Consider the following 27,157-nt stretch of genomic DNA (forward strand, 5'->3'; position numbering starts at 1 on the left):
GGAACTAGATGATCTTTAAGGTCCCTTCCACCCAAACCGTTCTATGATTCTATGAATCTATGAATCTCTCTCTGTCCGTGTTTATGAAAACCATTAATTTTGGATATTCACCTTCCCTTATTTTATAAAAAGCAGTACAATCCCAGCAAAAGGGAAATCTGGTTAGAGCCCAAGAGAAAAAGAGAGAGCACAAAAGACCAGGAGAGCATAAAAGGGAAACGGTATGTATTTGCAAATAGAGAATTGTCCTATGAACTGATGATGCAAAATGCTGCAGTCAGGCTGATTCCTCTTTTAACTCAATATGTAAGGTCTTGGGACTCTCATTGTTATCAACATATGTTCACATTGGACAATTCACGGTACTAGTTAGGTATTCAGATTTTTCTATTATAATTCCACAAACTTCGAAACCTTCTTTATAGTTTATTCAACCAAAAGGATTGCTTAACTTTTTCTAAATTTAAAAAAAAAAAAAAAAAAAGTCTATTAAAGGAATTTAATTTTGCTGTTTGATAGCTGTGGGTACACTGGCTTGACTATCTGGGAATCCTAGTGTGAAAAGCAAAGTCCTTCCCTGTCTTCTCCAAGGGTCAGACATGCCCTACCAGTCAGATGAAGGCTTTTCAGATACGCACTGCTCTGTAACACAATCACAGTTCATACAACAGCAAGCCCCAACTCCTGCCCCAGAGGTAAGTAGACACTTGGTTCAAGATGCTTTGTTCTGGCTGTCAAGCAGAGAAAACCTCTTTAGCTGACAGATAATTGTTCATGTGCTGGCAGGGAAGGATCCACAGCAGATTTTTTTTTAAAAATTATTCTAGGACGGAAAAATTTGAGATAATTGTGTGTTGTACAACACCCCCACCCCCACCACCCCACCCCCTAATTTTTAAAAGAAAATAAGTCTCTAGAAAGTGTTTCAGCTTCCCATAAAGACCTGGAGTACAGATATTCATGTGAAAAGGCACATATTCATGACACCTTGCTCATAGCTTCACATTTGGAGAGGCAACGCACACTAGTTACTCTATCTAAAGTTAAAGAGCAATTCTCTCACCTCTTTTTCATTGAATGGTAACGTCTGGCTTCATCCTCTCTTTCCCAGATAAACCACCAGTATCTTCCACAATTTTTTAGTCTCTTGTGGTCTGCTCATATATCCTTTTACCTCAGGGCTTGCATTTGCTCCTGACCATGACTACTTGGCTATCGGTTGGGTGATGGTGACCAAGGCTGTAGAAAGCTTGCTTGCAAGGCAGAGAAGACAGAGACTTCTCTGATCCCACATCTGGAGTCACTGTGGATTGCCATTGCTGTGAGCTCTGTGCAGCACGTGAGCCCAAGCTTAGACAAGATGAGCAAAGACAGTACAAACATAGTTAGATTGTCTAATCTGTGACCTTGGGGGATAGCAGTGTTAATAATAAAATGCCTGCAACCACACTTCTGTAACTTAAGAAAAATTAATGGTTTGAATTAACCCATCGTTACTGGGGGAGGAAAGCAGCTTTCTCTGCATGACTGCTGAACACTATCCCTCTTTTCCTGACTGTTGCTTGCAGGGGTAGGTACAAAGGGAAACAAAACAAAGCAGAAAAGCTGTCCTCAGATTTTGGCTGCAGTTGTTTGAATTACTGGAGGCAAGTCACTGAAAAGGTTTAATCCTGTGGCACCAGCCTCAGTGCAGGTGGAAGCAAGAACTTTGGCACGTATGGAGTTTAAAGGGTGGGAGCACGCTGTGGATCCCCACTTGATCACTTCAAGGAGAGAAAAATACCCTTTTGGTTCATCTACTTTCTGAAACACCTGCTGTGACCCCAACAGAAAAATCTGACTTTCATAATGCATTAAAAAATTTAAAAGCAAATGACTTCTATAAAAAAAATATTGTGTACAGGACCAGCATAACTGGGTGATGTCATTTATAAGGCTGATATCACTTCACTTGCTTTGTTTCGCTTCATTCAACAGATGTTGTCTCTGTGGAAGGAAAACAAGCTATTTTTACCATGGAGATGATATCTGACAATGATGACTTTTTCAATTATTTGTGTGAGGGTGGGGTTTGAGAGGTGATGATAAAATTCCAATCTCTGGAATATAGTCTTCTTGTCCTTTCCTTAAAACAAATGAAGACTTGTGACCCACAACTGCTATGCTAAAATCACATAGAAAAATTATATTTTATTTCTAGGATGCATTTCTCTGAAAAAAACCCCAAACCACCCCAAACAAAAACCCAAACAAAAGCAAACACACTAACTTTGATTTATGAGCAGAATGCTGTCTCTCCCAACTCCACTACACTGGTTGTGGGGTTTCTTCTCCAGTAAATCCAAGCCTGCGGCAGCTCAGCCCCCCAAAATGCAAACCAAAACTAATTTTCCTTAAACATTTGCATGAAAACTGTAGCCATTTAGGAACTGCTTCAAGAAGAACCTAGCTGTATGTGCAGCCAGAGGCAGGGCACTCAGGTAGTGATGTTAGCTGGACTGTCCCTCATCTTCCTCACCCTCAGAGGCAGAGGTGTGGAGTGGTCAGTCCAGCAGGTAGGTGGTACCACCCTCACTTTTCCTCTAGTAGCTTGTTGCTGGGTCTTTTCTTATTTCTTTGTTTCCTCAGTACACTACAGGACTCACCTCCAAAGCCATAACAAGTCCTGAATGTAAATAGTTGTATTTCTAGTCAAGGAGCAATTACCCTGGTGGCTTAGTGCACATGCAGTTCCTCTACACAGACTCCAATAAAAAAACATAGCCACGATGGAGTCCAAATGTCTTCCACCTTTTTCTGCTGAAGAGCTGTATTGCGTTTGCATGGCAAGGTTTTGGCAGCAGAGGGGGCTACAGAGGTGGCTTCTGTGAGAAGCTGCTAGAAGCTTCCCCTATGTCCCCCATGATAGAGTCTGTTCCAGCCCGCTCCAAGATGGACCCACCGCTGGCCAAGACCAAGCCCATCAGCAACGGTGAGAGCACCTCTGGGAGAACAGAGTTAAGATGGGGAAAAAACCTGCTGTGCAACAGCAGCCAGAAAAGGGGAGTGAGGATGTGTGAGAGCAAGAGCCTTGCAGCCCCCCAGGTCAGTGCAGAAGGAGGGGAGGAGATGCTCCAGGCTGGAGCAGGTTTGCTGGCAGGACTTGTAACCCCACGGGGGACCCACGCTGGAGCAGTCTGTGCCTGAAGGACTGCAGCCCAGGGAAGGGACCCACGCTGGAGAAGTTTGTGAAGGATTGTCTCCTGTGGGAGGGACCCCACACTGGAGCAGGGGAAGAGTGAGGAGTCCTCCCCCTGAGGAGGAAGGAGCGGCAGAGACAACGTGTGATGAACTGACCCCAACCCCCATTCCCCGTCCCCCTGCGCTGCTGGAGGGGGGAGGAGGGAGAGAAAACCAGGAGTCAAATTGAGCCCCAGAAGAAGGGAGGGGTGGGGGGAAGTTGTTTTAATATTTGGTTTTATTTCTCATTATCCTACGCTGATTTGATTGGTAATAAATTAAATTAATTTCCTCAAGTGAAGTCTGTTTTGCCCATGATGGTAATTGGTGAGTGATCTCTCCCTGTCCTTATCTCGACACACGAGCCTTTCGTTATATATTTTCTCTCGCCTTGTCCTCCTCAGGAAGGGAGTGATAGAGCGGCTTGGTGGGTGCCTGGCATCCAGCCAAGGTCAAACCCACCACAAGAGCTGGTTCAGTTAAGTCTTCCTCTGTTGATTATCATTCATGTGCACCTGTTCTTAGGTTTGTATTTCAGTGAATTACTGTGAAACTGGTTCTGAAGCCAAATCAAAGTTGCCAAAGTACGTTATTTGTATTCACACATATCCTAATATATGCAGATTCCAGGAAGAATCTTAAAATCTTATAATGGCCATATTAATGAAAAGCAACTAGGAGCTACATTACTTAAGATACCTAAAGCGTGGATTCTCATTCAAGCTAGAATGACCTTAGCTGAAAGGTCAAGGTGATTAGAGAGCATGTTCGGTTTTTCTTTCCAGAAAGTTGAATATTTAAAAGTACTAAAGCATAATATTACAGCAATATTAATAAAATAGTCATTAGAATATTGACAATGATAGTAACAATTGTAGTAGAACAGGAACCAAGTCTATTTAGAATGTTAAAATCTCACATCTAGCCACAGCACAAATGGGGAAAAAGACTAACCCTTAGTCGGGAAATCAATTGCCAGTTATTCCATTTCACAATCTCGTTAAGGAGGACAAAGTGCCTGAAAAAGCATTAGTTACCTTTACAGAAGTTACTCTGTAGAAAGGTACCATCTCCTGTTTTTGAAGGATGTAATGCATTAAATCACTTGCAAAATGAAAAGACACGGGGATAACCATCTATTTCTTGCAAATGACACAGAGAATCATTTGTACAAAATGAACCTGGATTTTTTCATCAGCTTGTCCTAGTAAGCAATGTACATTTCAGATTTCATCCTTAGTATCAGCAAAACATCACAGGCAGAAGAAAAAAAGTTATATATCCTGTAACTCCTCTTGCCCAGAGATATCGTTTTACAAGATTCTTATTCAGCCACTATTTATGAGCTTCCTTTTGGCCACATGGTACATAGTGTAGACTGATGCTCCATCTTTCCTCAAGAACATAAACAAACAAATAAAAAAGAAGTAAACAGCAGCTGCAGGCACAGGTACACCATTTCACTGAAGTGTGATGCCTGAATCCAGTTCAAACACCTTAACTGTGGGAGTTCACAAACTCCTCTTACTGAGAGGCAGATATACCCGTGATATATCTTGGTTCAGAGAGGGAAACACTTTGTTTACCCTGAGATTTGATAAGGAGCCTCATTAATTCAACCTACCTTTAGAGACTTAATTGAGAAGTCCAAGTTAAAAAAACCCTGCTGTTATCCAGTCTCTGCTCTAATGTAAACTGTCCTCTAGAGCTGAGTGTCTTCTTCCAAAGGGACGTTACGGCAGCTATGGTCCTAACTTAGGCTTCTTGATTTACTTGAAGTTGGTCAGAAGAATCCAATAAACTCTAAACCCATCCTGAATTATGTGCTGAAAACATCTTACCAGGTTTTCAAACAGAATCAGAAATTCAATTTGCAGTTCTGTGCTTGTACAGAAAGTCTAGCAAGGGTAAAATGAGCTCATAATGTGATGAAAATAATATTTTTCTTCAATATATTTGGTCCTGGCAGTCAGACCAAGCTGCTGGGTAAAAAATGTTGCCATTGCTAGCATTGCTGAACCCACCCAGGCTGGCACAGTGAGCTGCTTTTTGTCCTCAAAGGACTGAAAAGTTAAGTTCCAACTCATCAAATCTCTTTCATTGGTAATGCAGAAGGGATTGACAGTTCAAACTCAATTTCAGAATTGAAGTTGAATTTGCAGAATCAAAAGTTAGTATGCCTTAAATTGTAAAGGGGGGGGGGGGAGAAAAAGAATAAAGCTGATTGGGGTGCTCTGAGCACCATTTGGGGCTGAATAGTAAGATTTTTAAGAAGTCTGGGGCAGGGGAAGCAAAATCTTAATTGATTGGTTTTTGTTCTGTTGTTTTTTTTTAAATAAAATGTTAAAATTTAGAACAATTCTGGGAGAAATATAGTGAAAAAAACCAGCAGAGTTAAGATAGTAAGCTACAGATTGTATCAGCTTTAAGAAATACAGATAACTCTATGTCTTACTGCTGAGTAGTCCTAAATTCTTTAATACAGGCATTTCAATGCACGTGTAAACTTCTCACTTAAAACAGCAGTATGACATGTAAAAGTTTTCCTTCTCTTAGGCTTCCTATACTCTGGATGGTACCCTTTAGACAAAAAGCATTCTTTCCCCTTCTTTACACTCTCTCATAAAGAAAATCAGAGCTGGGGTTTGAAAGAAAACCAAATCTAATTGCATATCTGTTACAAGGTCTGAGTCATAGCAGCAATTAGTTGAATGGAGTTGCCTTTCAGCCTAGCCTACAGCTAACAATTTAAACAATAGACTATTTAAAATGTTGCTTACCTTATAAATGTAGCGTAATTACCTATTCTAAGGAAGATTCAATCTGGCATAAATACTAGGTACATAAGCAAAACCGTGTATGAATCTTGCTACTAATATTCATCATTCCTAACTCTGTTATGTGCTATTGATGTTTATCACCATCAATTTACTTATCTAGCTAAAACATCTTGTATGAATTACGATGTAAACCTTTAAAAGTAAGCTTCACAACATAATACAAACTAAAAAGTAGAGCAAATCACAGATATTTCTATTTTTAAAAAGGAAGAAACTGTGGTCTTGAAAAGGTAGAAAAAAGTATTATGACAAGTAACTACATATAATGTCCTAGGGTATCACCATATTATTCAGTGACTCCAGAGCACGTGCTCCGTTTGCGAAGAGGAAAATCACTTTCTATATGCCTCTGTCCCTAAATCAGGCCTCTGAGACACAACCGCATCAATAAGTGTTCTGCTGGCTGCCTCAGGTCTTCAGTACAACACCAGAGCAATCCCGCAAACTTCAGCTTATGCCTCTGTGATACCTCCAGGTCCCCCGTTGTTTTCAGTGGGAACTTACCACGGGAAACAATTCTGTTGACAATGTGCAAAATGGGACAGAGGTGTCTCCTCGCTCTCATTTACTTAAGTTGGCTCAGCAGGTCTAACAGGAGCAAAAAGCAGTGAAAAATGGATTTTCACCACTCAAGTGAGCAGCTGTGACTCAGAACATATCAAAGCAACAGCTTTCTTGAGTTAGAAGGTATCATTCCCACTGAGTCAACGTTGCTTATAAATCCTTCCTGCTCCCAGTTTTCTGGATTAGGAATGTGGAATTAAAGACACTCTCCATAACAATTAGGCATGTTTGCATGAATAACCATCATGAATAAACCTTGAAATCACACACATTTGAAACAGAAAGAACTTGAACAAATCCCCTCTGCTGAGAAGACACAGTCAGTTCTGAATACAGCGTGTAGCTACATTCAGTTCTCTTCTGTTTGTATTACAATCACATATGAAATTAATTACTGTGAAGCAGTATATATCTATAACTGGTGATGTAATAATTACAATCCAAATAACAAAAAAACCCAGAAAACCGGTTACAGTAATATTCATAGCTTAAATCAGCAATTTGTTCTATCTAATAGAGCAGGCAAAATAGTATGAAACAGAATTAATGAAAAGTACTGCACATTACATATTTCAGGGACTTCTGGCAATTTTCTAACAGGTGTAGGCTAGGAACTGCAACCTAAGAGCAGCAGGGCAATAAAGCAGATTTCATTTATATTTCTGTCTTCTTGGTCTGAGGCTGCTCAAAGAGCTGGAAAGAGCATGGTGTAACTACTAGCCTTGGGCTTTGTAGCCTACAACGGCCACCCAGTGCTATTGGAAATCTTTGCAGGGCTGTGGGTTGTTTTCCCACAGAGTTTACAGTTGTCTTCTACAAAGGCTTTTGTAAGGGAATCTTCTTAAAGCTGGAAGAAAAGCCTTGAGGGCTCTGTAACATCTGTGGCATTTCTATGTGCTCTAAAGTAGATACAGAAAGGATGAGAATTTCACCGGAGTAGTCACTAAAAGATGTTTTAATCCTACATTAAATTATTGTTAATGTTTGCAGAGCATTTCTTTCCCTACCTATAGAAACAGTGCATCTTGAATTCTCTGTGAAGAACTTATTTTAATTTCATGAATATTTCTTCATAAAATTATAATGACCTAGGATTCAGACTTGAGGAACAATTAGTATTTTTCCCATTGAGTAAAAACTGAGCTGTTATTGCTAGAGGTTCCCAACCTCATTTCTGCTGGAGCTTATCTACCAAATGGGTTAGCAGAGAGAGATCTTTATCTCTCCACAGACAATTACTATCAACATTTTCTAGAGTTGATCTGTATAGTTCATTATCGGCCATAACAGTTTAAGGCTTTGCATTCCATCCAGGTTGTTTCTTCTTCTTCCAGACAAATAATGAGCATTTTCTAATACTATAAGTTCGTGCAGTAAGTACATTAATGCATTTTCATAGCCCATCTCAACCATCTGCGTGGATGAATACTGCCTCCAAATAAAACTCTCCAACTGAAAAGGCTCACAGCTGTTGTCTGTATTCACCACTTGGGTTTCGTTTTTACATGGCATATTTTTTCTGGTTAGCTACCATTTGAAAGGTGGTTTTGCTGATAAAAGGTGATAGAAGGTGTCCTGGGATTAGATCACTACAGAAAAAAAGAAATAATTACTGCTGGGCTATGTAAGGATACAGACCTTGCTGACAGAACAAGGTCCAGGAAAGGTAATGCAAGACCTGCAAACACATGTAATTCCTCTATGAAAGATTTCTGTTTACTCTAATTGTCAGCACTGTGTGACTGATCCTGATGTTCTTTTCTGTTGATAGAAATATTACGTAAATTACAGCTACCACCATCTAAATTAATTTAAGACAACAGGCAATTCATTTGAAGACTAAAGGGATTGGTACAGTCCTAGTTCTCTTCTTTGGAAAAACATTTTCTGAAAGTAGAAGATTAAGTCAAAGTAACCCTAGTGATTTCATGAGAAAGCAGCAAATGAGTTGAAACACGAGCAAAGGTATTATGGCTCCCAGTTCAACAGTTTCGTCTCTTCTGATGTATATGTGGATGAGTGTGCACAACCAATGCCACACACAAGAGATTTAAAAGCTTCCACTGACATGCAACATTTTGGAAGGCCTTTGGAAGAACTAGGGGGGTAGGAGAAGATAATTTTTACAAGTATTATTTTCTTACATGGAATGTAAAACCATTTAATCCCCAAACCTGTTGCTATTTTTCTGGAGCAGGTTTTTGCACTTGTGTGTTTTAAATACTTTCAATTTTCTGTTTATACCATGAATGCTTTCTAGCCACTTTTAAATAAATGTTTTGAGGAAGGCTTTTTTTTCTTTTTTTTTTTCCTAATTACTATTATAACATGAAACACAAAACTGTCATGAATCATCTTATTCACTGACTTGTGTCTGGCAGAGAAGAGTACCAGCTGCTTCAGAAGAAGGGGCAAGAAATCTGAACAACAATAGAATAACTTATCCAGTTTGTACTTTTGAGCCCATATTTTGAAATCATACGTCACTTTTCCAATTTTTTTCTCTTTTTTAAGTCCTTCCAAACTCTCAGCATCCATGGTATTTTGTCACTGGGTTCCAGCGATGCACTATTGCTTTCAATAACGTCTCCTTTCATCAGGCTTAGGAGTGTTGCCTTTCAGCCTCACTGGATGTCCCTTTTGTCAAATATGTAGGAAAACTTCGAGACAAAAAGAAAATTTATCTTCTTTACAATGTTTAGCATTATGGCCTCTTAATTTATGTATTTTCTAAAGGAAACCACTTCAATCTTTAAAATCTCTCATCCTGAAAGCCTTTATGCCTCTACTCACTAGTGACCTTCAGATAAACAAAAGCTAGTGAATTTTCACATAGGTACTGTATAGTTTTGTTCTTGCTCTAGGTTGATAACATTTCAGACCCAACAAGTAATTACAAAAGGGGAAAAAAAACCAACACAACTTCTTCTGTTTATTTTTAACTTAACCAGGAATTGGTATTAGCTGGTAAAGAAAGTGAGGAGAACAAAGTAACTTTTTTTCCCTGGAAGAAGGAAGTGAACAGGGCAAAATAAAATCTTCCGATGAACAAGAAGAACTGATCAGCAAAGCAGCTTAGTTATTTGAGGGGGAAAAATGCTGAACATAGGAAAAATTCAATGAAAAACACAGGGCAGTGATTTTCAGCTGGTGACATATTTTATTAAAAGAGGCTTAGACGGGGACTGAGTTGGGAAAGGCAAAGGGAAAGAGAAGGCAGTGGCACAACTCCCTGAAATGATGAGGAAGGAGCAACTGTGGTCCTTAAGCCAGACTGGAAGGGAAGGATGGGGATGAGATACAGCGAGGACACCACTATAGCAGTGAGAAATCACCCTGCAATGTGTGTAGGTCCAAAATCAGGCCCTATTATTATCTTGGCCTTTCTGCTGTCATTTTCTTCAATGCAAAATGCGTTGATATAGCATTGATATAGCATTGTTTTGATATTGCATTGCCCTAAACACACTATGTAAAGGCAAACTCTCAGAGGTTACGGCAGCCAGCTTCTGAGAGCCACAGAAAGGAAAAGAAGGCAAAAAACCTTGGAAGAAGATCTGGAAGATCTGAAACAGTAAGGCTAGTAATTTTTTTGAGCTGTGTCCCAAGGTACCCACTGAAAGATATGCACTGCAAGAGAAACAGACAGTATTTCAATGAGAAAATATCACTGGAGGGATCAGAGATGCAGGAATTGTGTTGAAAAGTAGTGCTCCATAGATAAGTTTGATGCAAAGCCAGGAACTAGCATCAAATGTCAGCAGTGGAGAGATTGCATATGTGTGAAGAAGAGACAGAGCCATGGCAGATGCAATTTAGGCATAATAAAACTGAAATGAGTAAGACCAGAATAAACTAGGGAAACCCAGAAGTGACTCATTGCTGTTTACAGTTAGCAAGGAGAGACGAGAGGTATTTCTGCTGGGGATTTGGGGGGAGTGGGGGAGGTTGAGGAGGTATTTTGTCCAGTCAATTGCAAGATCAGTGCCAAAGGGCTTTGTCCACTGAGGGTTAAGGAGTCTGTGTAGTCATTCATTTGGAAAAATTATTACAGTTACTTTCTCTTTGATTCTCCTCCCAACACAAAATTTTTTATTGGTTGCACATTGCCTTAATCCGTGTAACGCTCAGGACTTTCCCTTTGCAGTCCTACATGTGCAATGTTGTAGTCAGCCTCCCCCGTTGACACATCCCACCTACATACCCTCAGTTCTGTGGCAGTACCTCTAGCCCTTGTGAATTGCTTTTCCTTCCACTCACCCTTTGCCACTACTTAGACTCTAAATTTTGAGTTATAACCCTGTGCTAGGGATGAAACAGAGCTTAGAAGGTAATTCCAGTAAAAAGTAGTTTTTTAGACAGCCATTAAGTATTTCCCCATAAGGTATATGCACAAAGCTTATCAGCTCTGCAATGTCTCTGACCGATCGATGAGTGCTCCAGCCAGCTCTGTTGGCATAACAGGCAAGAAAAACCAATGGGGGAGACTGAGAAGGTCCTGAGAAAACTATAAAATTACTTTGGAAAAGGTATTCAGGGAACACCTGATGCACTGGAGAAGACACCCAGAAGGGAATGCTCGTCCAGGGCACCCCCACCACTCCTCTTCCTGGCTGACCACTGGGGAAACTTTTCCTTTTCTCTTTTCTCTCATTTCTTTTTTTTTCCTTTTCCATTGGAGCTGATGTATGCCACCAACTATGGGCCACAAAAAATATATCTTTTGTTTCATCATCTTGTGTGAAACTATATCCTGATGGGGGACAATCCATCCATTCATGATTTATTAGCCTGTCAAGAAATCTTAAAAACATTTTTCTGTATTAAATGTATGAGTTCCCCTAAAAACAGAAGACAGCAAATATTCTCCCTTAGCTTAATACTGTAAAAAACAATTACATAGCAACAAGCTACAGGTTACAACTGAATCTGAGCTCATCTTTAAGTTGAGAAGTATTGCATTTTATGTGTGAAAAAGAGTGAAATAAATATTAACTTAACTCTCAAAATTTGTGGAATTTGATCTGTTTAAAAGATCATGTCAACATTTAAATCTAGCTGGGGGAAAATCTCAGGATCAAGTCACCTGTTTCGGTCAGATGGCTAATGGTAATTAGATCTTCACAAATCCCCTGGTAACCAGCTCCTAATAACTTTTGAAAAGTTATCTTAATTATCTTAAACAGTCCCTGACACTTAAATTGCTTGCTAATTTTACCATGTATTATAGAGACATGGCAAATTTACAGTGGATGTACTGTACAAATATTTGTTAATTAATCCTCACAAAATATCCCCCTAAGATGCATTAGTGACTCTATTACTTCTAATGACATTTTCTGGTGAATGCGTGGCAGCAGTTCAGGTCTTCCAGAGTCACACCTACACTTCTAGGCCCATGTTCACTCTTCCTTCTTGTGTTTCTAGCCAAGTTTACCCCCGGGATGATCCCATAGTTTTGGGTCCCTTTTGAGGCTGATGATACAGTTAGCTGTTCAGCTGACAACTGTGGGTGTCTAATTTAAGGGGAGCTGAACTGGTTTCTCAGTTATCTAGATTTACTGGCTGATAGGAGCCAAGCTCAGATGAAGACCCCCTGCCTCAAAGACACCTAAAATACTCAATCTATGTGCTCTATCTCTTTTTTTTTTTTTAATGCCTTTGCAGCACCTGCCGACACTGTGAAAGCTGCACAGCTCTCAGAAAAGAACCAAACATAAGAGTTTGGTCCTTAATTTGTTCTCTCATAACTTTAAAACAACTGAAATAAAATATAACAGTTGAACATCATTGAAATAATGGGCTGATCTACCAGCTGGGCAAGAGGGAAGCATGCTGCAAACAGCTCAGTTCAATTACTCACTGCTTATTTTTTGTATATTAATTAAGCAATTTAGAAGCAAGAACCAAGACAAAAACAAAGGAAAACAAATCAGATGATCTCATAGTCCTGCAAGCTCTTGCTCTTGCCTCATCTCCAGGGCATCTTGGCTGACCCTTCACAACAGCTTGCTCCTCCTCCCCACATTTTTATGTCTTCCTTCTGTTACATGCAAAAAGGAAGGAGGGAAAAAGCTGCCTGACCAGCATTACAAATCCCATCTTTGCTGCTTTGAAGGATGGGATTAATTTGACCAGATGGAAATGTCTATAAGAGAGAGACCTACATCTCAGCTAGTCACCTAAGCTCTCTCTGGTAAATGGAGAGAAACTGGCACTTTCAGGACACAATTAATCTCATCCCCATGTAGATATTTAAACTAGGTCATACGAATCATGCCTTAGAAGAGACAATTCCTCTCTACTGACACTAAAGGGAGCCTGAAATCACTAGATATAGATGTTTACATTGGTTATGTCTGAAGTTAAGTGAGCTGAATGCCACCTGAGTTCTTTAGATCGCTTTCTTGCTTTAGAGACAAAAATGCCTTATATTCACTTTCTGGTTACACATGTGGCTAGAAACCAGTATGTGGCCTTCATGTCCTCATTTTTAAGAACTCAAGCACTACAAGAGATGTGTGAATGTATCATCTGATTCACTACAAAACAGGTTTTCATAAGAAATTAATAACATCTCAAAAGCACACAGGAAGAGTGTATGAAAGTACTGGTCAGCACTCCAATACCTTTTCAGCAAGAATTCACGTTCTTGATTTCATGGGTCATCTAGTAGAAGAGAAATCACCTTTCAAAGTCTTAACATTTCCCTTTTCTAAAAGAACTATGTAGTATGATTTCATTTCCAACAAAATGCCATTTCATAGAATGTCTAGTTGCTGAGTTGCTAGCTGTTATCATAGCCATGTAAATCTAAGGACATAAGTGAGACCAAAGGGCATTGTGGACCCAGAAGAACATCCGCTGTTTTTCAACCACTAGACATGGTCCAATAAAAAGAAACCATCTCTTCCACACAAGCTTTGTTTCACTCACAATTTATTCACTTTTCCATTTTAACTGGAATATCCCTATTTTGCAAGATCAACCCTTCAGGAATGCCTGACTTTCGATTAGTGCTTAGCTAGAGATAGATTTCTAAATAGGGACTTAAACACAGACTGGGTTTAAAAAGATTCATTCCTAGCAATTTCTATTGTGCTAGTTATGGCTAATTTTTCAAAAGCACTTAGCATGGAATGCTGATAAAATATATATTTATTTCTGAAGGAAAGAAACACACATAATGCCAGGTTAATGGAAAACAGAGCCTGTCAAGCTAACTAACATGCTATCTTTTTTTCAGATGGGATTACAAATTTGGCTGACAATGGTAACAATATTGATATAACATACTTAGACTTCTGTAAATCAGTTGACACGGCACTGCATGACATTTTATTAAAAACAAAATCAAAATGGCACACATTAAATGGATTTAAAAGTGTCTAACTGACAGGATTCAGAATGTAATTACAAATGGGACAGTTGATCAGCTCTGTTCAGTGGGATCCTCGTGGGCTGCTCCTGGCCTTATGCTTTTCAAATGTTGATCAATCTGGGAGAAATCTCAGTCACTTACTACTGATGAGATTTAGCAATGACAGAAAAAAGGTAGTGTGGTAAATGGCGCAGAAGACAGGTCACTGATACAGATCAATGTATTTTTTAACACAGACAGCAATAAAGTCCTAACTCTGGGATAAAGCAAGCAACTCTTCCTTACGGGCACTTTCCAGAGAGGTCTGCTGTTAAGCAGATGGCAGTCCTGCTTGATACGGGGCAGAACGTGCACTCCCAGCACAGCAGAGTGGCTAAAGGAGCCAGCATAACCCTGGACATACACACGGTATCTTTAGTGGGAGCCAGGATATTTATTACTTCTGCACGGGGCTGCAACTGCTCTGCGTGCAGCTGTGGCATGCACAGATCAGGAGGCCTGCTGTGAAACTGGAGAGAGCTCAAAGACGAGTCATGAGAAGGATGAGAGCTCTGGCAATCATGCTTTGCAGTAAAAGATGCCAGGAGCTCAGTTTATTTACTTAATCAAAGAGATGATTAGGTGATGCCTTCGCTGCAGCCTAGAGCTGCTCACAGGGGGAACAACCCTTTGCAGTGGACTCCTCAGTCCACTGGATTAAAATGTAGCAAAAAAATGAAAGTGACCCAAAAGCTGGAAGCTGAGACTAGGTTAAATCAGACTAGAAATATGGCACACACCTCCAACAGACTAATTAACCCATGGAATAATACATTTGTAAAGGCTGTGAGAGGTTCTCCCTCATTAGAAATTATTCAGTAGAAACAGAATGTTTTTCTAAAAGGTATAGCAGGTGTCAAGAGACGTATCCTTCCTCCAACAATTCATGGTAGTTTTACAGTCTGCGCTGACAGACTAGATTAATTATGATTGTTCTGTCTAACTTGAAAACTTGGCCATTTATTTTTGTTTGCAAATGAAAACTGAAGTTTTGAAAACAAATCTGGAGCAGGCTGAAAATCCTGTCCAAATTATCTGCAAATATGTGTGAATTATCTACGATATTTTTCTTCATCTGTCCTGCAACTTGGATGAAAATGCTTTTCTGAGTTTCAGTTGTCCAGTCAATCCTCCTTTTCTAAGGTTTTAATGATCTTCTGTGCTACCAAAGGCAGGCAAGCCTTCCCAATTACTTCTCTGCAGAGATTCCTATTTGAAATTTGAGAGATTTACCTCTTTGGTGAGACTAAAACAAAAAACGTTTGTGCCCCGGTCTCTTTGATTTATTTTTACGGGATTCAGATTTTGTTTTACTTGTATTTCCAGAAGAAGTCTGGGAGCTAGTCAGTTATCAGGAGAATTTATACTACTTCAAACACTCAGATCTGTCCAGAGATACAAAGGGAAAAATCAGCCACCTCCACCTCCTCTGAGAAAACAGTGATGGCTATGCTTTTAATAATAGTTTTTTCATTCTGTAACTTCTGTATTAGTCATTAATCTGTAGCTATCACTCATTATTTTGGCATGGGGACACAGGTGGAATGCAGACTGCCTGAAAGTGTTCCAGAGTTCATTTCTTTGGTGTGTGTCCACAACTGGAAAAATATCAATTCTTCTTTTGGAATCTTCTTTTGCATCTTTACTTCCAAAAGACACTTTCCTTGCCTCCCACTGTCTGTAAGGATATCGTGGAAGGAAAGGGGTGGGGGCTTCCCCCTCCAAAACCAGGTACAAGTATTTCATACATTCATCCCATGCCAAAAACATGGGACCCAGGATAGGAACAAAACATCTCAGCATGTCCAAAATACATATACAACCAGTAGCAGTAGCATTAAGAGAGCACACACCTGTGAAGGCTAGCCCTGGAAAATGCAACATTCCACTCAACCACAGACAGAGAATATCTTTATCCAACTTAGCACGAACAAATGGGACAGGAGACACAGGTGAAGTTAGAAGTGAATGTAGATAGAAGCTAACCATGACAGATTGCTGGGCAGCCTTTAATTGTGGCACGATATTATCAACTCCATCCATCACTGATTAATGGTCTTCCCCACTTCTCCCCATCCAGGTGATAGAAGTCACAGAGTTTCCCAAGAAAAAAAAACCCACAACTTACTTTTGCCTGGGTCATGTTTCTCAATATTTTGTAGGCAGCATTGCTGTCAGGTTTGTTGATCTAATTTCCCTGCAATCTCACAAAAGTCACACAAACACTGGCATCTTAAGTGCATAGGGCAAGCCTATCAGCAGCGATTTAACAGTAGAGGATTTAACTTTTCATCATTTTTACGTAAACATAAAATTGTCACATATAGACATATTATATTCTAGTTACTTGCACATATTAAAAACCCAACAAATTTAAATACTTTTACAGTCCTAGATCTTTTCAATTGTCCTCTAACAAAAAGACCAATTATATATCTCCGATAAGAATAGCTCATCAGATAAGCTCTAATGAGCCCATATCAAAATGGGAGACACAAAACAGAATTGGAATATTTTTTTTTTTCATATTAGTATCTATCCAGAAATTTCTGAATGAAGAAAATAGTGCCTAGCTTCTGTATCTTCCAGACACTATTTTTGTAACTAACTCTTCTAACTTTAGATAAGTACTCCTTATCCCCATAGCATAATATTCATATTTGCCTAGTGTTCATAAAGAATTCTTAGTAGTGGATTTAATTTCTTATACTGTGCTTGTCATTTTAGCATCTCTGTACCTATTCACACATTTATAATGGCCTTTAAGGGAATATTATTCTGGTCTATGGATTAAATATAGTCCCAATCTTATTATACCTAGAAAACCAAAGCTGCTGCTGTGTTATTAATCTATTCTAATTAACACTTTCATTCATAACTTGTTATGGTCATGTATTGTAAATCAACACTTGCAGCTGGGTGGAGTGGTACAGTACGTACTTAGGTATTATAAATGCTTGCAAATCTGGCCAAGTTTGATTTCAGAAGTGGAAAAATCAATCTTCTGGATTCAAATAATGTACTTCTTATTCAGACAGAACTACTATTTGAACTGCATGAGACTGGATTCAGATCTCCTGTTTACCAGAATTCCTATTAACATTGCTGCTGTGATTGCAAAAACTGGGCCATAAATGAGAACTTTCACTTCCTGCAAAGCATGAGAGTGGGCAGTAGCAATATATTTTAGTAACAGGTACAGCAAGCTACCAAAAGAAAGAAATGCTGAAATGCTGTGCTATTACTACCGCTGCAATTTTGAGAGCGCTTTCTTTGTAGAAGCTGGTCCAAGAGATCACTAACCCCTTTTTGCAATGAGTTATCTCCTCCCTAAAATTCTGTCTTTATTTAATGAAAGGATGACAGCAATACAAACAGCTCAGCTGTTTTTAGCTCTCAAGGCTAGATCCCTCAGTTGTTAAACAAATCCCTTATAAAGTTCAAGGTCTTGCTTATTTTATAGCCTAGGCAAACATTTTATAAACAGATGACAAGATATATTACGGAAATGCAACTAGATATTCACAAGCTACATAATATTACCCTTTTCCTTGTCCCCAGACCTCTCAGGGTGGAAATTCCATACCAACTTTGTTTGCTTTCTAGTATTAACCTCATTTTGCCTTGGTGTCCTGCAGTAGTAGAGGAACCGTACTTTGACCTGCCACTTGTGTTGTAGTTATGACTATGCAGTTATGAGTAAAGTAAGGCAGACTGTCAGACATAAACAGAACTACAAAACAGAGTAAACTCAGATAAAAACCACCCCTGAGTCTATTATTAATTACACTAGAAAAAGTGAGAAACCAATCTTTCCTGCTTACTCCTTTTAAAATTCTATATCAAAGCCATTCATGTGACTTCTGAACTGTTCTTCACGTAATAGAGAGGTGCTAGAGGATGGTGCATGACAGAACATTTAAAGGAGGAAAATAAGCATAGGAAACCAAGTCTGTGAGAGCTGGGAGTCCAAATCATTTTTACTTCATCCCCCATTTGCAAAGAATACCATAAGATTACAGCAGAACATATTTTGGCAATACAGGCCCAACTCTGAAAGATCCATAAACTCTTTTCCCTTGGAAGACCAGAACAATTCTCAGTACAGGTTGCAAAATATGTGATATACACAACTTAATTATGTACCTATATCATTAATATATACTGGGAGAGGGGAAGTAAATTTAAAAATGCAGACAGAAGTCAGCATCTGGGTTGGCATTTGTGATGTTTTGCAGCTTTTGGCAAGGAAACATTTTGCTATTTGTTACTATGATTCTCCTGCCTTTGTTGCTTAATCCGCAACTTACGTTGCAATTGGAAACTACTAGGTTAACATAATTAACTTTTATTTTTGAAATGCAAGAGGATGAACAGAGAGAGCTAAAGTGATTAAAGGATGCTAGCTCCTAGCACCCTCCATGGGCCCTGGCAATATTCCACTGCTACCCCAACGGGTCCTCTGCATCATCTAAGATCCTCAAGAAGTGACAACGCATAGGTCAAAATTTCAGCCATAAATCACTTCTTGGCTCCTGTTTGACACAGCCTAGCAGAATCTTTTAGCTGAAGCACAGGAGATACAAGGGATGGCATGTAGAAGACTTCTATCACCACCGCAGTGACCCAAAGTTAGCAGCCAGAACAAAAAAAAGGCTCTTAGTTAACCCAGTGTTCAGGTAGGAGCTCAGTTCTGTGAGGTGCCAAGTGTACCCATTAACATGAAGACAGCCTTAAACTCCTCCTGAAGTAACTCTGAGCCTCCTGGGAAGCCTTTGGCACTTCAAAGGGTATGGATCTGAATTCATAACAAACCCCCCCGATCTTTACGTGAAGCTCTGACGACCCCAAAGCCAGTGCTGACTGCTGCTGAGGAGGTGTTTCAAGGTGAGAGAGCCCAGGGCTCGCGTCAAGTCCCATGCTAAAGTACAAATGAAAGGCATCAGATCTGCTACCCAAATTCCCAGAAGCACCGGCTCTGCCTCCAGTAAGACCCTCAAACCGGCTGCCAGAAATAGCAGCCCAGATTCCCAGTAAAATCTGTCAGAACTACACACAGAGTCTACCAAGGGAAGGCAAAACTCCTACAAACTTTTAAAAGGAAAGCAAGACCCCAGTCCATAAAAGTTTTTCAAGCTTAGCTCAGACTATGGAACTTAAATATTTGCAATGTTTCCCATAGTTTTACAAGAAATATTGCTAATACTGAGGGAATTTAAAATACTTGCCTAAGCCAAGAACAGAAAGTTTTTAATGGCAACCTCTAAAAATCTCTTGCATATAAATACAGAAAGTATTTTCAATACACAGTGGACACAATTAAAACTACAAACATTTGACACTTGGAAACCCCCTGCCATAGTTAGCCTCCGCTCCTGAGACTTACTCATGCTGAAAATACAACAACATATTTAACTACCACATATAGTAGGAGTCCACTTTTTCAAACACACTGCACATTTCCACAACAGCACTTCTGATCTTGGAGGCACTGCTTTTAGATTTTAATTCCCTGACTTCTGGGCTTATTTATGATACCTTCCACTGAGGCACAAAATTGTGCATACATGAGAGAGCAAGAAAGAGATACAACAGAAATGTAGAAGCTTAATAACGCTGTGTCAAGTAAATAGGTAATAGTAAGCAATAGTTATATTTTCTTTTTACTTTTTTTAATTCAAACTGAATTTAATTTTAAAAATGTAGTTCCAGAGAAACTTTGACAGAGAAAGATATTTTGCTCATAACTTCTCAGACATCTTTCTGCCTTTCTTAACCACTGACTTGGTTTCTGCTCAGGCAAGAAGAAATAATTATTCACATAGGCAGGTACGTGTTCATGGTCAGTACTATTCTTTAGTCAGCTGTAAAAATAGACTTTGATTAAGAATGCATGGGGTAGACCTCTTTTCCTTTTTATGAGTCTGCATATGCCAACTAAGTTCACATGGGCAGTTTAAGATAGACTGGCAATCAAGAAGCGAGAGTCCTACCTTGAACTTGAAAAATCTGCTTTCTCTAAAGCCATAAACTGCAGCTGCCATCAGAAACAGACCCAATTGCTTTTCTTTTTCACTTTCCAGGGCAAGCAGATCTATTTCCTGTTACAGCCTGTACTTATAGTTTAATTCTATCTTATGACTTAAAGACTAAAATATTTGAGAACCACTAAGATTTTTCCACCCATTTAAAAGGGGGAAAATATAAAACTCGAAACAGATGTTTTATAATGTATTTCATTTATTTTGGCCACCCATAAAGCTGTGGCTTATGTTAGTGCCAACCAAGTTAAAAGCAACAGAGTTCTGCAGAAACACTATGTAATACATTTTAGAATGACCAGGCATGGGGAGCACCTTTCAATAAACTCCTACTTATTAAGTAATCTTCAATGTCAGAAAAAGAAAATAGGAACTACTGAAGATGCAAGTGGCACTCCCATACTTGGCCAGTTCCTGGGGGGATGTGCAAAGTTTGTGCAGCTTTTTTATGTTACTGTAGCCCAATGCAAAGCTTGGAAAATAGATGATCAAAGTATACATTGAAAGTGTATGAGTTTGCGGAAATTAGAACAAATGAAGACAACATCCTTAGAACAATATCATGTAAATAACAGATACTGTATATCAAACAATTCCTCCAGAGACACTTAACAAGTTGAAGAAGTTCCAACAAATTAAAACTACTTTATCCAAACAATCGTCAGACTTGGGCTAGTACAAACCTTTCACTTTTTTCTGTGTTTATGAATGGAAACAAAGACATTTCAAAAGTTAAACCCATGAGAATCCTAACAGTTGCTGTGGGACTTAATGACAAGGTATCTCATGGAAATTACAGTAAAAATAATCATAGTCAAATTTCCCCTGTACCTATTCTTATTTAGACTGAGAAATATTTCTCAACATCAGACCCACTTTGACAGAACACTTTCAGCACAGCACTGCAGTCTGGGGGACAAAATGAGCAATAAAGAATGGTTGATCTCAAAACATCTCTTCATTGACAATTTACTGCATAAAACACAGGACATATAATGTGGATATAATTTACTAACCTGCCAAATACATTATAGGGAAAGCATAAGGAAAGGACAATGGATGTATTTTAGGAAGACAGAACAGTATTAAAAGTTTTAACTTGTATTTTTTGGCTTGTTACCCACATATTCAAAGAAAATATATTTTTCACTTTCTTCCTCAGAAGTGGCACAGAAAGTGAATTGCAAAAGTTAATTAGAAAGTAATAAAATGTGAAAGCTTAGCAATTCAGTACAGCAATCAGCAGTAGAGATCTTGACCACATACATAGAAGCAGACTCGTAGAATGTGAGCTTTTAATGCAAAATACTTTTTTAATCAAATGGCAAAAAAAGTTTTGACCTAATAAATAAATATGAAGTTCATTATTATCAAACCAAGTGCAAATACAGAAAACTCACTTTAATTCAAAGGCATGTTTAAAGCAGTTTGAAAGCAAAATATCCTTCACAATTATTTCTCCAGGTAAAACAGTTCTAACTGTGATTATCCGGCATTTACCAGTGCTTTCCTTCCCAGACACAGACACTCATTTGAACTTGAAAAAGCCAGAATGCCAGAAGTACCTCCCCAATATGTTGACTAAGGACTGTAATTCATTTAAATTATGCAACTGGATTCCCACAGCTGGCCCACAGCTTGGCTTAGAGCTCAGTTCAATGCCAATGATCCTGTCTGCTAATATTGTCCTACTTGCAGAGAAGGTAATATATCCAGCAACTTATATTGAAGTTCTGACACTAATTAACAGAGCAAGCAAATGTTGACATGAGTGACAAACGCTGGGTAATAGTTACGGTGAGACCAGTGCTGCCAGCTGGCATTTTTTCTGTAGCATTTTGCAGCAATAACCCCTTGCTTATTTCTTAGGATATTGCTTATAATTTGTTTGTATGCATTTTGTTTCAAGTTAGAAACAAATCAGCACAAAAAACAACCCGGATAACAGCAGCAAGACCCCCGAATTTCAGGCAAGTAATCAACGAGAAAGCATGCAAGCAGCATCACTTGGAGGATGCATGAGGGACTAGAGTATAGGAATTCTTATCCTATATAAAGCTATGTAGCCTTGCACAAACAGCCTTTGGCATCTTGTTTCTGGCCTACCTGGACAGTAGCAAAACATGTTTATCAGATCATACAAGCCCAGAACCTGAACTGCAAGCAGTTAAAAACTGAAGGTTGCTAAACTGCAAAATTAAAACATGCTTCTATTCTTTAGCTACACAGAGAACGATAAAACAAAGCCTCCACAACCACCTGTAATAATATGCCTGTTCAGCTAGCAATTCCAAAGTACTCAGCAACACAAGGTAGACATTTTCTGCAGCTGCTTTTACATGTACATTCCTGCCAAATTGTTGTCTCGTCTCCTCTTACCTTCACATTAGTCCGGAGTGCACAGTAACATGCAAAAAACATTGCAGTAAACAAGGAGCATATGGACCAGTATTCAGCGTCTCTGCTCTGCACAAACGGTACACACACGATCCCGAGCATGTGCTACTAAGGAGCATCCGTTCCCTCTGTCAGTTTGAAAATGCATTGATCTCTGTTTTTCTGACTACAAAAAGACATGTCTTGAAGGCACTGAGTGAAAGCTACATATCTCTTCACCGACTATATATAGAAATATGCCCAGTAATTTCAATTAGCAGAGAATTCAGCATCTGAAACTTGGACCTCAGTTGCTTTTCCTTCCAGCATTTTAAATTCAGGGGGGAAAAAGGAGGGGGAACTCACCCAGAGGGGAAAGGTGAGGAATTAAAATGTAAGCAGCGAGTTACTTATATTTCCCCCTGGCTTTGATGTTTTCTTTTCAATATTTTACAAATGTTATACACGGAAAAATGAAGAAAGGTTTCTCTTCCAATTCTCAAATTTACTGTAGATTCTGCACTGTTTCTGTCTGCTCTTGTTAAAGATGCAGCATCCCTTTTAACAAAGACAACGTCATCAATCATGACAGATTCAACATGTTCTACTTACAAATACAGTCTCTGATTAAGGACAATGGCTGGCTGGCTTATTAACATTTCCTCAAATGCAAGTTCAGTCCCCTGTGCTAATCTATTTTTAAATAAAAAGTCCCACCTACTCCTTCACTCTCATTTAATAAAAATGCAGCGGACTAGTTCTAAAGCTCCTGAATTGCATTGTGCTCCTAGCTCAGACACTGGACATCGTTTTCAAACTGTTTTCTTGCTTGCTGGGATTAGAAACAGAGAGAAAAATTAAAATGAAAGCAGAAAAATCCTGGAGAAGGCTGTGCCCTCACATTTGTAACTACATATTCTGAATTCAAAATGCTCAAATGTCTTCCAGAAGGAAGGAACTCAGAACCTAGCCAGAAGGCAAAGCTTTAATTCACAAGCACAAAAATAAGATCAAACCACTTCTTTCACTCCTGTCCACGCTGGTTTGCTACGAATTAACTGATTGTTTACTAGACTGCAGGGACACAAAGTCAAAGACTCAACTCTTTTGTTTACAGCACCGGGAACCACCGATATTCATACTGAATTATGAAGCAGTCTTCAAGAATAAAACCAGAAAAGAGCCTCTTTTTTTTCACTGCAGCAGATACTGTGGGAGGCAAAGAGTGGAAAAGGCTTTACTACCTCCTTCTCTATCAGCACAGAGCAATTTGTGTAGGATAAGCATAACTTAATAGAAATATCTGCAGTGACTTTTAGGATTTCTTTAAATAACGCTTTACGTAAACCCCCTCGGAAATCTGCAGAAATATTGAAGTCCTATCAAAGTCAGTGGGTATCTTTCTGTGGGCAATGAGGTGAAGAAGCTTAAACAGAAGGACGTGCATTTAAAGAAGAAAAAAGGGGGGAGGGGAAAAGACGGCAGGGTTTTTTCCAACATCTTCCTAAAGACAAGCTCTCAGAAACTGTCGTCAACTCCAAGTGAACAGCTATTTTTAGCCTGTCATTGTTTGTGCCTTTTTTTAGGAACCAAAAAGGCAGTCGTGTTTAAAGCTAGATACTGCTTTACAATGTATCCTAAGACAGCTACTTAATTTGATCCCCAGCTCCATCTGTCATACAAATTATGTAATTAGTAATCACAACCTTCTTTGGCACAAGCAATGACTTCCAGAACAAAAGAGGTGAACCCTGTTCTTAAATCTAATTCAGCAATTTTTGTTAGTCATGAAACTGGGGTCTAGATGCCACAGTTCATAAAGCTGGGATATCCCAAAGTTAGGATAGTTCAGACTTGGTCTGCAGCAATAGCCATCAAATAAGCTAAAACATAGTAACGTGTTGCTCAGCAAAAGCATGGGAGAATTAATTGATGTGTTTTTCTGACACTCTTCAAGTGAATAGAAAGGGAAAGGAATCATGGTTTATTTTGCAGTACAATACATTAACAATTAAAATTAAGCATCTTAGTCATTGAAAAAATATCACAGGTCTTGGGGAATTCTCATCCACCAGAGAAATGCAATTCAAAAAGCAAAGATGAATAGATGCACAGTTCTGAACAGCGAGGCAAGGCTCAGGCAAGCATGTAGCTGCATATGAAAATCAAATTCAAGCCTCCTTTCTGCCAAAGGAATTACACAAGGTTTCAGTCAGCAAAGTCTTTGAAACAACTTTCTTCTTCACGATCCTAAAAAGTTAATGTTTTTGGTTTTAGGCAAACAAACCTAATGTGGGGAAAATAGGAATCTCACAAATAGAAAGGAGGGCTGCGTAACTATACGATACCCACGCAATCACCTGTATAAAAGACTTCAGACTCATTTAGGAAAACAAAAAGTAATGCAGTCACAAAAACCTCCCATGACTCCTGAGTGTCTAGGAGGAAAAGTTATCTAGGAAATTACAGACCCTGACCTTCATAACACTGCAAGAGTGAAAAGGGAAGACTCCCATCCATGTGGCAGACGCCTCCTATTATAACTGTGGGGCTTTGGGGAATTTGCTGGAAAATTGATACCTCTGTACCAGCCAACAAGGTATTACTTTGATAGCAGCCCAACCTAACACATTTAGCAGGGGCTACTCCAGGTAATCTACACAAGCAGATCCCTGCAGGGCTTGTTCACCTCTGCCAAAACATTTCTTATTGCAGCAGTCTAATTGTTAAAGGCAGCATTCTCATCAAGGACGTACAGTATTTTAGTATGACTAACAGCTACTCAAAAGCATCACATATAGGTGATATTTACGGTCTTTGACATACAGTTGATAACAGTGAGTGAGGAAAAAGCCTTTGCCCCAGTCTGCCAGACATGCCAAAAATAGCAGAACATTTCAAGTGTTCAGGGCCTCTTTAAACAGGAGACCATGGCGAAGAACCCCACAGATGAAAGAAGTCACTCCATTTAAAAAAAAAAAAAAAAAGGTTAAGTATAAAAACAGTAGAGAGACAGTAGTCCAAAAGAGCCACATTACAGACCCTCTTTAAAAAGACACAAAACCTGTGACCTGAATATTCTTAGATGACAGAAACCACTGGAGCCACTACCTTGAGCCGTGAAAATTCATGGTCACTTTTATCTTCCTGTGCCTTCAGAAGGACAAAAGGGAGCACTTGGAAGGAAACCCTGGTTGTCTGCAGAGGTTCAAAGGGAGGAGAGGGAACGTGCTGCCCTGGAAGACCTTGATCTCAGGAGGCCCCCAGGACAGTTTGCTTCGGAGGGGAGGAGGGGACAGCCCTTTGCAGCATCTGTCACTGCCCAGAAGAAGAGCAACAGGAGTTAATAGCAGCAGTAGTAGCAATAGCTGTAGTAGCAGAAATCTCCTGTTGCCATTGTATCCCAAAGCTGTGGTCAAGGACCCCAGCGTGCTACGGCACTATACAAGGCAGACTGTACTAGGAAAACCTTGTAGAGGAACAATCAAACCATACTGGAGAGTAATATTTTGATCCTCAGCTGCCTAACCATTTTTAAGTTTGGTTTTTTTCCCAGGCGTCATGGAAAGGGTGGTATTTTAAAGAATAACAATAAAAGCAATAGACTGCAGTAAAGAAAGCAACGCTCTCTAGCGTTTGCTCTAAACAGCGCAATGTGCCCCACTTAAGCACCACATTTGCGGGTAAATATTATAAATCGCTTTTCAAAGGCTTGCTGCAATGAGACTGATTGTGCGATCACCCTCTGATGATCATAAGTAAAGCAGAGATTATCTAGAAAACACAGAAAACAGAAGGGGAAAGGACTGAAGAAGAGGGTGCGTTGCTCTCCGAGTGGACAGAGGGAGAAATGACACTCCTGTCCTCCAAAAGAGTGGAGGGCTGATATCTGCAGGGAGTTGGACATAATGGTGGAGGTTTTCAAAGCCATCTGTAGGGTCTGGCCATGCAACTCTTATTAGTATCAACACTGATAATCCACGCCACTGACTTTCAGCAGCCAGGGGTGTAATTCTCCCTCTTTTTGCAGTAATGCTGGAGGTACTGGCTTGTGCAGTCATGGCACTATGGCTACAGTCATGCTCCATCACACCCTGTCTTTGCACACTGCAGTGATACAATCTGTATAGCACCCTAGTCCTACATTGCTTAAGTGCCTCTGATTTCAGCACATGAGCTTTAAACTGCAATGATTTTACTCCTTTCCCCACTTCTGAGACTTTAAATCATCACAAAAATGTTATTTTCCACAGCTACAGGAAGTTCATTACACTGAAAATATCCATGTCAGGGGGTGGGATATTGCAGGAAGCATTGGTGCGGACAGCAGGTCTTGGGTGCTGTGGGGTCTACGGTTCCTAGATGGAAAATGTTGACTCCTGAAGAGTGGATTTAGTCTATGGGGCATCTGGAAACAAGTGCAGAAAGAAGAAAGTGGAACAAAAGCCACAACTGGCAAGAAGGCTTGCTTAGGCTTTTGCACTATAGCAGAGTTTAGTAAAACATCACAGACAGAGGAACTAAATCAGCAGCTTGCGCTCAGCAAATCTTAAAATTTCCAGAAAGAGAAAGAAAAAAGAAAAAGACTGAATAGATTATTTACAAACTCTCATCTCCAGTATTGTAAACATCTCTTTGGCACCCTGGCATTCTGATGCAAAAGTTGCTGTGTCAAATATTCTTCCTCCCTTCCAGGC

At 39.5% G+C, this 27,157-nt stretch overlaps 1 protein-coding gene across 1 annotated transcript in view; it reads right to left on the reverse strand.

Moving 5' to 3' along the window:
- Positions 1-27,157, reverse strand: part of DLG2 (discs, large homolog 2 (Drosophila)) — a 1,012,119-nt gene that overhangs the window by 732,078 nt on the left and 252,884 nt on the right. Inside the window, exon 5 of the mRNA XM_010576558.1 lies at positions 3,093-3,132. Within this exon, the coding sequence (XP_010574860.1) occupies positions 3,093-3,132 (40 nt within the window). The remainder of the gene's footprint in view (positions 1-3,092; positions 3,133-27,157) is intronic.

This window comes from Haliaeetus leucocephalus, unplaced genomic scaffold (genome assembly GCF_000737465.1).
Source record: "Haliaeetus leucocephalus isolate CR32 unplaced genomic scaffold, Haliaeetus_leucocephalus-4.0 Scaffold536, whole genome shotgun sequence".
Lineage (NCBI taxonomy): Eukaryota > Metazoa > Chordata > Aves > Accipitriformes > Accipitridae > Haliaeetus > Haliaeetus leucocephalus.